Here is a 15,579-nt window from a genome sequence, read left to right as displayed (position 1 = left end):
TAGCTTATTTAATATTTAAAGAAAAAGTGGATTTTAGCAAGCCTCTCTTTCTATTTCCTAAGCATACGTTTGACAAATCTTTATAAAACATAGCTTTTCCACAATAATACAATACATTTATACGTTTTTGAAGTCAGGTACAGACACTTGGACCACTGCATATATACAACTACTTAACCATTCCCCTCCATCTTGTATTGGCTGATTGGACATATCGCATAACAAGCTACACTTTATACACTCCCCTCCACCTTGCATGATTTTGATGCATCATACAGTATTAGCACAACCTACACATCCTCAGCACTTGAATACCCTCAGCTTAGTCACGTGCATCTTTCCATCTTGCTCGTGCCTTGCCCCCTCCCCCTTTCGCCTGCAGTCCAGGGGCAGTATCAGGAGGTGTGTGTATCACCACGTGTCTGCTTCCTGCCCCGCCCCTTCCTCTGCTTGCAGCATGTCTCCGGTGTGGGCGCAGGACGCCGTGGGCCGGGTGGTGCTCCCGGGAGATGTGTTGCTGCTCCCCCCTCCTCAGTCTCAGGACGCCCTCCTGTCCCTGTCCTCCTTACCCTCCGGCGGCAGGCTCCGGGTGGTGTGCGGCCCCGGGCTCATGCGGCAGGGGGATGATCTGCTGGTCAGTAAGTGCGGGCTGCTCAGACACAGAGACCCGGCGGTGTATTGGGTTGACTCCCAGCAGAAGAGGGTAACTATGTTTATGTTTGTTTATTGCACGTGCTGGTGTCATGTTTTTTTTTTTTTTTATTGCCACGATGTATGTTGTTATTATTTTATCCATATGTTTTTGTTATCTCGAGTTGTGGTTATTCTCTCTGGGAATTAATCGTGTTATTACAGCAACTTTTTATTATTATTATTATTGCAGTTATTTGTGTCAGAGGTGACTGCAATGCATCGCTATCGATGTCATTAACACGGCTAAAAGAGCCAGGAACACATTGCAGAGCAATGCGTTGCTTTGAAAGGGTTAACGTTATATATAATGGTAATAGAATTACTATTGACACAACAAAAATGTTTGCTATTATCATGAATGCTATTCTGTATATGCTACTTTAATGTTAGTTTTAATGCTAATTAACCTCTTCTCTGTCACATTACAAAGCTCTTCTGGTAGTAAGATGTTACATTTCTTGCATGGCTTTTTTTTGGTGTCATCTTTATATTTGTATTCCTACTGCCACCATTTGCTTGATTAGCAGCAGTGATATTTGTTACAACTAATTATTTTGTTTGCCATAATTCTCTCAGGAGTGCGGGCACTATATATATATATATATATCTATATATATATATATATAGATATATATATATATATATATTAAAAAAAAAAAAAATCATATGCTTGTCCCATATGAAGCATATAGACATGTGGTAACCAGGGGGATCCTGATGACAAAAGACAGCACACCGCAGTAAGGTGTGCTGTCTTTTGTCATCAGGATCCCCCTGGTTACCATATGTGTGTATGTATATATAGATGTATATGTATGTGTGTGTGTATATATATAATATATATATATACACACACACACACACACACACACACACACACACACACACTCACACTCACACTCTCAGTATTATGGTTTAGCCTATCCCATAGCCTCTCTTGCATTCCCAGTAAAATCAACCCCACACTGATGAGACCCATCAAGGTCGAAACAGCTGTCTGTGGGTGGTTTTCTGGGTATGCACCTTAACCCTGGCTGTGCTCAAAGCTGTGACCATGCAGCAAGCTTAAGCCTATAGGGAACCATGTTAAAAATGGTTATTGAGGCAAAAAGTGACACTGTGTGCTCATTTGCATGTCATTTCCCAGAATCCCTTGCTGCAGTGAAAGCGCTGTATGCTGGGCGATAATGGGGAAAGACCGGGTTGCAGACCTGTCTAAGACATGCAAATGAACAAACAGTAATATTTACAGTTGCTTTATGCTTTACTGTGGGGGGGTTTTGGTCACTTTTCTTACCCACCATAACCTTAATTGTGGTGATTTTATATATATATATATATATATATATACACACACACACACACACACACACACACACACACACACACACACACACACACACACATACATACATACACATGGCAAGGGAAAGCACCCGCTTTCCCTGAGCCTCAGCGCGCCGCAGGGAGCATGGACTCAACCTAACATGCCTACATTACAAAAAGAAAATGGCACACAGTTGATCAGAATAAATGTATTGATAACTACAGTTTAATGGGTAAACCCCATTAATTTCAGCTCTGGTAGCCGCTTGCTTCCCGAGATACTTGCCTCTATGGCCGCGATTATACTGGTGGCATGTGCGAGGTGCCAGAAAGAACTAATGGTGGCCAAAGAAGCCGCACACAGTGTACGCGACCAAGAGCTACGGAGCTACCGACTAGTGAGACAAATTAGATTGGTTAAGTAGCGCCACGGCTGCGTCACGTCAGTGTTTCAGTCAATAAGGGTGACCCGCTCGCGTCACATCACAGCCACACCTCTGCTCCGCCTCCCGATGCCTGCAGTGCAAGTTTCACGTGCGGGCCACTCATGCGTGACGTCACGTGCATGACCGGCACTATAATCGCGGCCTAAAGGTGCTGCTGGTATCTCACTTCTGTTTAAAGGTTCAACGGGCCAATATAAGGTTGCAAGGGATGTCGGTTGTTTTCTATTGAGCCACGGGACTTGGGCCACAGCTTCCACATGAAGAAGGGGGTAAGATGGTCCGTGGTTCACAGCAACTTCAGCAGCCATAGCCTGGACGAAACATGTTAGAGTGGTTGCCTGATGTTTGCTGCTAGCGATCAATAAAGTTTTTTTAGACATCCATGCGTTGGCTGCTGAAGTTGCTGTGAACCACGGACCATCTTACCCCCTTCTTCCTGTGTCATCATTTCCGGCGGAGCACGCTGACGCCAGCTACACCAGAGGAGGAAGCCGCTGCAGAATTCCCTGCACCAACAGGGACGGCTTTTTCGTGAGTACTCCTAACCTCCACGCGGTATTTCAGGGAGATTATTGAGGCGGTTAGTGCCGGGCTGTGATTTACTTGGGGGCGCCCCTTAGGGAGGTGTCCCCCTGTACCTCTATCCGGCTTACTATTACCCAACTCCCTGTTTTCAATACCGGAGGCTTATTGTTTCATTAATCATTGCTGGGTCTCTCTTCAATCAAGTTGCCATAAAGTGTGTGCACTACCTGTTAGCAGCCTCGGTATACTGGGTAATTCCATATTCACAGCTTCCACATGTAAGTATCTCAAGGGGCAGGGAGTTTTCGGAGATCAAATTAACACGTTTTAGCTCCGGAGACCCCCTACTTTCTGCCTCATCAAAAAAAAAAAATCTCCCCAAGAGTGAACGCTGCCTTAATTTATTATAACTAGCTGAAATACCCGGCGTTGGTCGGGAATTAATTTTTTCTCTCCGCTCTCTCTCTCCGCTCTCTCTCTCTCTCCGCTCTCTCTCTCTCCCCGCGCTCGCTCTCTCCCCGCGCTCGCTCTCTCCCCGCGCTCGCTCTCTCCCCGCGCTCGCTCTTTCCCCGCGCCCGCTCTCTCCCCGCGCCCGCTCTCTCCCCGCGCCCGCTCTCTCCCCGCGCCCGCTCTCTCCCCGCGCCCGCTCTCTCCCCGCGCCCGCTCTCTCCCCTCTCTCTCTCCCCTCTCTCTCTCCCCTCTCTCTCTCCCCTCTCTCTCTCCCCCTCTCTCTCCGCTCCCCCCCTCTCTCCGTTCACCCTTGCACCTCACATCACTCTTCCCCCACCCCCCTGCACATCACTTCACCTCCCCCTAGCACCTCACTCTCGCCCCCTCCCCCCAGCACCTCTCTCGCGGCGGATGGAGGGTGTTATGCTGCGGTTGGTGGGTGGAGCGTGTGATGTGGAGGGTGTGAGGCTATGCGGTGGGTGGAGGGTGTGAGGCGGCAGGTCTCCCGCTAGGGTGGGCGTGTGGAGGAGAGGCTCGGCGGGTGGAGGGTGTGAGGCGGCGGCCCTTCCTCTAGGGTGGGAGGGGGGAGGGCACGTGAGGCGGCGGTTGTCCTGCTGTTGTGTTATGCTGCGGTTGGTGGGTGGAGCGTGTGATGTGGAGGGTGTGAGGCTATGCGGTGGGTGGATGGTGTGAGGCGGTGGCCCTTCCACTAGGGTGGGAGGGGGGAGGGCACGTGAGGCGGCGGTTGTCCTGTTGTTGTGTTATGCGGCGGGTGGAGGCGCATGAGGCGGCGGTTGTCCCGCTCGTGTTATGCGGCGGGTGGAGGGCGCATGAGGCGGCGGTTGTCCCGCTCGTGTGTTATCTGGCGGGTAGAGGGTGTGAGGCGGGGAGTGTGTGTGAGGCAGGATGGTACCTGGCAGTCCGCAGTTTGTGACATCACCCCACCCCGCAAGCCAATCAGAGCGTGAGCCGCCGCCAACCAATCGGCAACCGCACAAACCAACAGACAAACAATATTTCGGTTATATATATATATATATATATATATATACATACATACATACATACATACATACATACATACATACATACATACATACATACATACAGTGGTCGACAAATCACCAAAAAATGTACTCGCCGAACAAAAAAAAAAAAAAATCTACTCGCCACCTAGTACCACACGTGTGCTGCTTGGGCCAATTGGTGCTTGCCACGATGTTAAATCCACTCGCCCGGGGCGTGCAAATGTATAGGTTTGTCGAACACTATATATATTATATATTAAATATAATATATATTATTATATTATATATATTAATATATTATATTTTATATATTATATAGATAGAGTAGAGGCCACCCCGCGGATCGCGCTACAACGGGGTTGAGCTGTATTTGTCACGGTGGACCAGAACTTATCAACACTTTTAATATTTTTGGGATTCTCGATTGAACACAACAAGGAGGTAAAATAAATTGTGATTTATTTCCTTGCTAGACAAACACACGACAACTTCAGAATACACTTAATACCACACTTACTGGGATGGGAAAACGAAATAAAATGTCCTTTGCAAGAAAGCGCAAGAAATGCAGTCTCTGTTTAAAGTCCCGTTGGCTAGATCGCAAGTTGCCAATCTAATAACTTTGCCAAATCAAAGAATTTAGTTGGAATTCGTTCAGGAGTCACCAGGGCTAACGAATTCTGACGATTCTTGGTTGCGATGTTATTAACCCCTTGCATCTTGGAACCGCTGCCGCTGTACTTGAAAGAAATCCTGCGTAAAGCATAGTCACATCATGAATCGTATCTGGATCACACTGGGGATAGTCCGGCGGGCACAGTTATTGGGTTATCCAGTCTATCCTTGACATGTACACCCAATCCCCTCCGTGGAAACATTTAACCCACCAATCCCCGATTTGCCAGCAGTTTGAAAAGTGGGCAAAAAAGGCTTTCCGGTCTGCAAAGCGCATGTGCTCACTTGACACCCATGCGGTTTAGCATACCTGGAATACACCCCTTCCCTGGCGACACTGGGTCAGCAGTTTGTCTCCAAGGTGTGAATGTTTCATGCTGGGTGCCGGAATCTGGCACTTAGCAACATTCCGGCCACTTTCACACCTTGAGTCTGAGGCTTTTCATCCCGGCATTTTCCCTAGACTTTGAGGCTCCCACTTAGCGGAACGTCTTTGAAATGCAGGAAAGAAAATACCCTCAGCTCATGCACCCTTAGCATATTTGCATGTCAAATGATTTCTTTCCGGGCTTACATGCCTGTACATTTTAAAGTCACAGTATTACACACTTTATTAAAACATCATGTTCTGGGTATACCACAACTGTAATTTTTATATGTATGTGCATGTTTTATTTATACCCACTTCCCACGGCAATAGACTTTCTGCCTTTCAAGTTACGGGGCTAACAAGTTACGGATATGTTTTATCGGTAAACCACTTCAAATCTAACCGCAAGCCAATTATTCAATTGACTTGTGGTTACGAGGTCGAATAGATAGAAATGTATATCCATACTTAAAACAGACCTCTAAACCGCAGCCACGCTTCTTGAATCAGCGCTTGCTTCGGCGCTCACAACGCCATCTTGTGCCTCAGAAGAATATAGCACACACTGCATTTACTTCTATTACAGCAGGCAGAGAATAGCCTGCAAATGGGGGTTAAGATTTCTGGGACAGTGCAAATACAGCAGTGCAGTGCAAATACTTTTAAACCCCTTCATCCCCAATGCGAATTGGGATTAATCAGCCGGGTATAATACCTTTCATTTAGGCCTGATTAACCCTCTCCTCGCCATAATTTAATTTTTCAGAAATGTTATTAAATCTTATTTTGTAACATCATACATTTACATGTATTGAAAAAAATCTTTAAAAAAGAAGTCCTGTTGGAGCAGCAAACATTTTAGTTAAATAGCTATGGTTCCATGGAATAACAAGGGCACCAAGAGTTCTTCATAGATGAAATTATGGTGCACAGAGCTTCAGAAACCTTACCGGTTTCTTTTTTTTAAAGCGTAGAATTCAAGAAGTAATTGAGGTTTTAAAAGTAGTGTATACAAAAATGTCATCTATTAAGGACCCTAATGTTAGTCTGGTACTGTAAGCGGTATCATAATCTACAATGAATCTACATTTTTCCAGGACCAACACTGCTAATAGCACTTTGAACTACATGAAACAGCAATACATTGCGACGGTTTCTGCAGTTCTTACAAGCTTCAAAATCACTGGTCTATTTTTATGGACTTCCTAATAAGCACTGAAGGGGTTTTGAGTCCAGTGTTTGTGCTGAATGTGATAACGTACTGTATTTCTCCCCCCCCCCCTTTTTTTTTCTTTTCTTTTTTAAATGGCCCTTGTCTCATTCACAGTATGTGCCTGTGAAAGGGGACCACGTCATTGGAATTGTGACAACAAAGTCGGGGGACATTTTCAAATTGGATACTGGAGGCAGTGAGCAAGCTTCATTGTCCTTCTTAGCATTCGAAGGTGCCACCAAAAAAAACAGGCCAAACGTAAAGGTAGGTTTTCCAGTGATCTATGTTTATAAATACAAATTAGGGGTGGGTTTGATCCTCTAACTGAGTATCTTATGTTTGGTGTGGGAAGAGGGCATGTTTTTATACCTGTAACCCATGTTTTCCCCCCCCCTCCCCCACCCCGGTCGCAGATTGGACCTCTAGGGTGTAGTGAGGGCTGGTTACGTGTATGTTGGTGGTTCATACCTGTGAGGAACAGGAGGGCCTGAGTCTCACGCGTTGGTATTGGGGATAACAGGGACAGGCTTCTGGGGTATATGCCTCCATCTCTTAGCAGTCCTTGTGGTGCAGCGCCTCCATCTCTATAAGCCCCAGGGATATGGGGTGGGACCCTTACAGAGAAACCCTGGTCCCAGGGCGAATGATCCAGATCTCACACACAGTCTTAGATAAAAGCAGCAATGTCTCTTTATTGTCCTTAACACAGCACTCAAGCAGCAGTTCATGCACCGCATCAGTACATATGCAGCAGTGCTTCCAATTGTAACCAGGTCTGTTCCTCCACTCCTCTCCTCCAGGCTGTACCCTAGCAGGATGGGCTGTTTGGGGCTTCAATACCCCAACCCCCACCTCCAGGATGTACTCTTAGATCTTCCCCCTCACCCCCTCAGCAGGGTGAGGGGCATTGGTCCACAGCACTACTCAAGGTGCTGAGCGTCTCCTCTCCTGTCTCCTTCAAACTCCCAGACTATCTCTCTCTCTCGGCTCCAGCACACTCTGCTCCCAGGACAGAACTCAACTACTAGGTCTTCCTCCACTCCAGACCAGAACTTCACTACTTGTCTCTTACAGGAGCAGGCAGGACTAACTTTAGACAGCCCCACCCCTCATGATGTCAGCAGGACCTCCCCTCTGTCTCAGGCCAGCAGACAGTCAGGGTCCTGCCTCTATCACTCAAGGCAGGGCTTGATGTGGGGGAAAAACCCATGTAAACTACTGGCGGCCTGCCCTTAACAGGACTTACACCAGTAGGAGAAGGATATATAGCCCCCATTTCTTACTGGGGCTACATACCCATAAAAATGTATATGCTACACTATAGAAGGATTGATGCAATTAACAAATGAGATGGGGAAGATGGCAGAGGGTTACAAAGGGGGTGTAGGAAAAGGTAGTCAGGGCCAATAGCAGAAGTCAACAATTTTTGTGGAAGGAGGGTGAGGTTTTAGGTTCTAAATGTGCATTGCTCCATTTTTTTGTTTTCTTTGCTATTGCTTTATTGCCAGATGAGTATACCACACACAGACTTCTGATGTAATTTACAAGAACACAACATATTAATGTTGTTTTACTTCTGAATTGTTTTTAACAAACTTTGTTTTCAGGTAACACCAATGAAACAATGTCTTTATTTATTTGTAACAATTCACAATGCCTTGTTTGTAGGTCGGCGATCTAGTTTATGGACAGTTCATCGTTGCTAATAAAGACATGGAGCCGGAGTTGGTGTGTATAGACAGTTCCGGGAGAGCCAATGGGAAGGGGGTCATTGGCCAGGATGGACTTATGTTTAAAGTTTCTGTGGGGCTAGTCAGAAAGTAAGTACAATGACTGCTTTTTCAGTCAACATTCATGTATATTGCATTCTGGTAATACAGAATATAAACTACAGGCCCTCCTATATAAGGGCCACAAGAACTTGGCTCGGTAAGGAACATTCTTTCTTAAATTAATTAAAGCTATTAACAGTGAGTGTAACTTTAATAGAAATGGTGTTAAAAGGCATACTGTTAAATAAATTTTTTACAATTAGACGTTAGGTTTGGGCACACCGGTCATTAGGAATAACTGATCTATAGGCAAGGAACCAGGGACTTTCACAGTAATAAAATATGATGAATAAGCAAGTGCTAATCACTTTTATATCAGGGGTGCACAAACAGGGCGCACGGTGCTTAGAGGCCCTGTGCTCTTCCCCAAAGGATTACAATTAAATGCTCTTACTCCGTTACCAGGTCTCCGGCGACTTGTGGCGACGTGTGTGATGGTGTCACATGACGTCAGAACGCCGGGGACAGGTTGGATGGGGGAGAGGGGACGCAGGGAAAAAGTTTACACACCCCTGACTTATGATGCCTTTACCTTTTTATTTTAAATTGATACGCCAGACTATTTTGTACAGATATATTTCATAATGACTAGACTAGTGTTTCTCTAAAGGTGGTTCCCAAAGACACACAAAAAGCCTCCCAATCATCTCTCTCCTGCACATGCATCAAGTGCCAGTATGACCCGTTCTGGCGTTAACTCCTATTCAAGTCACTGCCCCAAAGATCTTTATATTACTGCCAGCACAGCAACATTGACGGATCATTATTTTTCAATATAGAGTATTTTTATGAATGGTACAGTGTACACTATTGAAATATTGTTCCCCATGCATTTATTGTATGTATTGTATGTCTTTATATAGCGCCATAAATATACATAGCGCTTCACAGTAGTAATACATGTTGTAATCATATAAATAACAATTATTAATATTGATGTGGTCACGTTTGAAAACTTCAAGGATTAGACCTCTTCCTCTGTAGGTAGCAGTCCGTACTTATCACTGTTTATTTTCATATTGATACATAAGAAGAACCAATATTCAGGGAGTGTTTTTTTTTTTTTTATTATTATTATTTTTTTTGTTGATTCTGATGCTTGATTCAGGTTCAAATAGTAAGAACGCATCCATTCTTAGCGCAATGTCGCGTGCCGAGAACAAAAGGCCGTTCCTCAATGAGGACAGGCATAGAGCGTGCGACCATGCGCATGATGGAGCGCGATAGCAATGATTTTTCGGCATCAAAATAATTTGATTTGTTGTTTCGCGCGATAGCTGGGTCATGTGAGCGGTTCAGCCAGTGAGGATGAACCGCTCGTGATGTCACGGGCACACCTCCCCATTGCGTCTCCTCCAGATCCTGTGGTATCGGATCACCTATGCAGCAGGTGCGCGCGACGCCATGCGCTCTGTCGCGCGCCTATTATATCCGAGCACTAGTGTCCAACACTAACAAATTAAATAGCAGAAAATACTCAGAGGTATTATTATTATTATTAAAGAAACAAAACTCACTTGGGGGCTTCTGGGGGAAGACTGCTACTTTAAAGCATTTTTAAATATCACGTTATGACATGTTTGGATAAAATTATTAATTTTATTTTAAAGACCAAGGACACCTTTTTATCCAACTATGATTTGCAGAGCCAATTTCACACTAGGTGTCAAAAAATTAGGTCTCCCACCATGCCAGACACCACCTTTTTACCTGTAGATGATCCCTGTGTAGGCAGGTACCAGTATGAGTTTCTTGCTCAGCAGTAGAGCAGGTGAAGGCAAAAACAAGTCACTCTCTTGGTTCAAATTTCAAGGGAAAACTTGTGAGTAATAGTTTATTTTTTTTTTATTTATTTTTTTTAAGATTGTGGAATGGTTCAAAGATACAATATTTGGCTTTTCATACACCCAGATGTTAGGGAAACTGTTTCAGACTGTCTCCTTTTGTAGGCATTAAAGTTCTTAAACTAAAATGATTCCACAGATGAAGCTGCTGTGATCAGCTCATTGCATTATTTAGTAGTTTTTGCGGTCATTGTCACTGGATATTTAATTTTAATCATGCTTTTAAAACCCTGATCTTAGTGGCGCACCATTTTCTGTTACGAATCACAGCCTGCCTTTGTCTGTCCAATATTTTGAATCCGCTGACTAAATCTCAACCTCAGTCTTTAAAGGTACAATCCCATATAGCCGGCCAGAAAGCAACAATTGTAAAAAAAAAAAAAAATATTTTTTTTTATCTAATATGCTTCTCAACAAATCTAACTATGGTAATGGAAAATATTTTGGCTACTTTCCTCCTTTTTTTTTCTTCTTTTTTTTGCGGGGAGATTAATTAAAAGTTGCATTTCTTGGTGTATTCTGAAGAGGGAAATGTTTGTCAAGCCAACAGAGGGGACTGTGGCAGTACCAGCACTTGCTGAACAAAGTGACGGACAAAAAGGGAGAAGCCTGAGGAAGTCAAACCTCTTCCAAGTCTCAGCATCACATATTTACATAAATTTAAAAAAAAAATCTTACATGTCTGACTTGGGTAATACATTTATCAATCACCCAGATGTAACCCCCTAAAAATGTCACTGACGTTAGTTCACTTTGGTCCTAGTAGGAATTGCCCCTTTACCGCAGCAGTGCGTCTGACTACATTACACTGGCTGAGGATAAGTGTGCCTAGTTATGTAGAACATAAGCTATAAGATGCTCAAGTCCTTTTTATCCCCTAGACCAGTGGTGCTCATCTCCAGTACTCAAGACCCCTCAACAGGTCAAGTTTTAAGGTTATCCCTGCTTCAGCACAGGTGGCTCAGTCTTTGAGCCACCTGTGCTGAATCAGGGATATCCTTTAAACCTGGCCTGTTGGTGGCTCTTTAGAGCTGGAGTTGGCCACCCCTGCCATATACTGATTATCTGAAATACATGATATGAAAAAGTTGAGGGCAATAATTATCTGTTAGTCCATGCATCTGCCTTCTTATTATCCAACACTTACATAGTAGATGAGGTTGAAAAAAGACGTACGTCCATCAAGTTCAACATATGCTCAATTTAGACAACAGATACTTTATCTTATATCTATACTTACTTATTGATCCAGAGGAAGGCAAACAAAAAACCCCAGAGTCATATCATCCAATGATATCTCCATAAGGGGAAAATAAATTCCTTCCTGACTCCAAGAATTGGCAATCGGATTAATCCCTGGATCAACATCCTTCCCAAGTATACTTATTTGATATATCCCTGTATACCTTTCCTATCTAAAAAGATGTCCACCCATTTTTTTAATAAATATATTGTATCTGCCATCACAGTCTCCATGGGTAATGAAGTCCACATTTTAACTGCCCTTACTGTAAAGAACCCTTTCCTTTGTTGTTGGTGAAATCTCCTTTCTCCAACCTTAAGGGATGTCCCCAAGTCCTTTGTACTGCCCTTGGGATGAAGAGTTCTTTTGTAAGCTCCTTGTATTGTCCCCAAATATATTTGTATATAGTTATCATATCCCCTCTTAGACGCCTCTTTTCTAATGTAAATAAATCTAATTTAGCTAGTCTCTCCTCATAAGTTAGAATGTCCATCCCCTTTATTAATTTGGTGGCTCTTCTCTGCACTCTCTCTAGTTCCATAATGTCTTTTCTAGGATTGGTGCCCAAAATTGTACTCCATATTCAAGGTGTGGTCTTACTAATGCTTTGTAAAGGGGCATAATTATGTTTACTTCACTTCCATCCATTGCCCGTTTGACGCAAGATAAGATCTTGTTTGCCTTTGCAGCTACTGCATGACTTTGGGCACTATTGCTATGCCTGCTGTCTACAAGCACTCCTAAATCCTTCTCCATAAAGGATTCCCCCAATTTATCCCCATTTAATTTGTAATTCGCCTTTTTATTCTTGCATTCCAAATGCATAACCTTACATTTATCTGTATTAAACCTCATCTGCCATTTACCTGCCCACGTTTCCAGTCTCTCCAAATCCTTCTGAAGAGAAATTACATCCTGCTCTGATTCTATTACCTTACACAATTTAGTATCATCAGCAAAGATGGAGACTTTGCTCTCGATGCCAACCTCAATGTCATTAATAAACAAGTTAAAAAGCAGGGGTCTCAGTACCGATCCTTGAGGTACTCCACTCACGACTTTAGCCCAACCTGAAAAAGTTCCATTTTATGACAACCCTCTGTCTGTTCTATAACCAGTTTTCAATCCAGGTGCATATATTACGGAGTCCAATTTGCTTTATTTTGTACACCAACCTCTTGTGTGAAACCGTATCAAAAGCCTTTGCAAAATCTAAGTAGACCACATCAACTGCATTACCCTGGTCTAAATTCCTACTTACCTCCTCAAAGAAACAAATAAAGTTAGTTTGGCATGATCTATCCTTCATAAATACATGCTGACTATTACTAATAATTTTATTTTCCATTAGGTATTCCTGAATATTATCCCATATTAAACTTTCAAGTAGTTTCCCCACTATTGAAGTCAGGCTTACATGTCTGTAATTTCCCGGTTCTGATCTAGCTCCCTTTTTCAATATAGGCACCACATCTGCTTTATGCAAATCTTGTGGTACTGAGCCTGTGGAAAGGGAGTGCTTGAATATTAAATATAATGGTTTGGCTATTACTGAGCTTAACTCCTTGAAAACTCTTGGATGTATGCCATCGGGGCCAGGTGCCTTATTTACTTTAATTTTTTCAAGTCGCTTATGAACTTCTTCCTCAGTTAACCAATTGTTAATTAATATGGAGGTTGTGGCTTCCTCCTGCGGCACTACTATTGAACTTTATTCTTACCTGGCAAAGAATTTGTTTAATACCTCTGCTTTTTTCCTTATCTCCAATAATCTGCCTACCCATCTCACACTGAAAGGACCTATATTTTCGTTTCTCATTTTTTTGTTATTAAGGTACTAAAAGAGCTTTTTAGGGTTGACCTTACTTTCTATTGCAATCCTTTCTTCATTATCCATTTTTGCTAATTTGATTGCCCTTTTGCAATTTGTTACATTCCTTATTCTGATACCATGTCTCCGTCCCTTCTGACTTAAAGAATCTAAACGCCTTCCTCTTCTTGTCCATTTCCTCCCCTACCTGTTTATTTAGCCACATTGGTTTTGACTTATTTCTTTTATACTTATTACCCAAGGGTATACACTGATAAGTGTGCTTTTCTAACAATGTTTTAAAGACTGCACATTTATCTTCTACATTTTTCTCTGAAAAATCATCATTCTAGTGTATTACTTGTAGGTTAGACCTCCGTTGATTAAAATCTGCCTTTCTAAAGTTTAAGGTCTTTGTTGAACCCAAGTAATCTGTTTTTTGATCATTTATTTCAAGTGAGACGATGTTATGATCACTGTTACCCAAATGTTCCAGGACTTGAATATTTGTTATTACTTCTACATTGTTTGATATCACCAAATCCAGAACTGCCCCTCTCCTGGTTGGTTCCTCAATTTGGGTCATATAATTGTCTTTAAGCACCCCCAAAAACCTGTTTCCTTTTGTTGTAATGCTAATCTCATTGCCCCAGTCTGTCTGGATAATTAAAATCCCCCATTATGCAAACATGACCCAGTTTTGATGTCTTCTCCATTTGCAAAAGTATTTTAGCTTCCTCAATCTCAGATATTTGGTGGTTTATAGCATATTCCCACAAACATTTTCTTTAAACTTTTACCTCCACTTCACTTCACCCTTTGTAGTTGTAAACGAGGTCAAGGATGGCTGTTAAGTTGATTTTTATATTGTCCTCTCTTTTTGTTGCAGGTTGCTAACACCTCAGAATGACATTATCCAGGAACTGATGAAAGTTTACCCATTAGAGATTGTCATTGGCATGAATGGACGAATATGGGTGAAAGCTAAAACAATTCAACAGACTTTAATTGTAGCAAATATTTTGGAGGCCTGTGAATACTTGACAGCTGAACAGAGGAAACAAGTCTTTGCAAAGTTTTCAGACAATGTCCTGTAAATAAAACTTACTTGCCACAGATGAAAGAACATTTTCCTGGCAGAAATTAATATGTTGCAGGTGATCCAGCACAGTGTGTGTGGATGATTTTAAACCTGTTCTGGGCTAAAAAAAAAAATAGAATTGTTCTAAGTCCTTATTTACAGTGTTGTTCAGAGCCAGGAAAATATGATAGCTTCGTGTTTTTTTTAAATATGTTGTATTAAAGCTGCAGTTTTTTAATAAATCAGTTCTGTAGTAAGAAAAAATACTTTTAGCATTTTCTGTTTTTAAAAAACAACTTTGAAAGACCAATTTTCTTGTATTCTATTTTAACAAGCATGCTTGTTCCTATAGCAACGATTTACATTCCCCATATTTAAAGATGTCGCCAAACTTTGCCAATCAATAGACGGAGAACGAATTGACCGGCAGCTATGCAGTTTTTTTTAGGTAAGTAGAGATTGCACAACTGAAACTATTGAAGTTAAAAAAAAAAAAAACCGGGAGCCTGAACTGCAGCTTTAAGAGTGATCCACTATAGATTTAATTTCTTGTAGCATGCAGGCACATTCACCAAAGTTCCTTATGCATGGGAGAGGCTATTGGCGCCTTTACTGTACATGTGGTTTATCCCATTGAAAGAAGTATGAGTGACGAGCAGATTTTTTTTGTTTTACTTCTGAATTTACTTTGTCGCTGTGCATTTCTGTACAGTCTCCTATTCATGTCTCATCCTGTTAATGTCATGCTGCACTAGCAAGACACGTTTAAGGCCCTCCATGCTGGAATTTTTAAGTTGCAGTCTCTTGGTGTCTTAAAGTCCCAACAATTCCCCATTTGGCCCAATAGGGACATCATCTTGACCACAATATTATAGGACTGGGTAATGAAACCTGAAATCCCAACACTCGTTTACCAATTCACACATTTCAAGACAAATTAAGTCTATGATAAGCTTGTACATAATTCCTATTTGGGTTCTGCTGATCTACAACTGTGATGGATATGTGTTAGAAAACATCATACAGACGTTAACAGCAAATGA

General features: G+C 42.5%; 1 protein-coding gene across 1 annotated transcript; it reads left to right on the top strand.

The window, feature by feature from the left end:
- Nucleotides 1-424: 424 nt before the first annotated feature.
- EXOSC3 (exosome component 3) lies at nucleotides 425-14,800 on the top strand. Its single transcript, XM_075602948.1, has 4 exons — nucleotides 425-703; nucleotides 6,841-6,990; nucleotides 8,395-8,546; nucleotides 14,345-14,800. Exons 1-4 carry the CDS (start codon nucleotides 458-460, stop codon nucleotides 14,550-14,552), a joined length of 756 nt encoding a protein of 251 aa, XP_075459063.1. The 5' UTR covers nucleotides 425-457; the 3' UTR covers nucleotides 14,553-14,800.
- The last annotated feature ends 779 nt before the right edge of the window (nucleotides 14,801-15,579 follow it).

The sequence above is a fragment of the Ascaphus truei genome, chromosome 1 (assembly GCF_040206685.1).
Source record: "Ascaphus truei isolate aAscTru1 chromosome 1, aAscTru1.hap1, whole genome shotgun sequence".
In the NCBI taxonomy this organism is placed as follows: domain Eukaryota; kingdom Metazoa; phylum Chordata; class Amphibia; order Anura; family Ascaphidae; genus Ascaphus; species Ascaphus truei.
The sequence above is the reverse complement of the archived record's forward strand: the minus strand, read 5'-3'. Positions and strand labels throughout refer to the sequence as shown.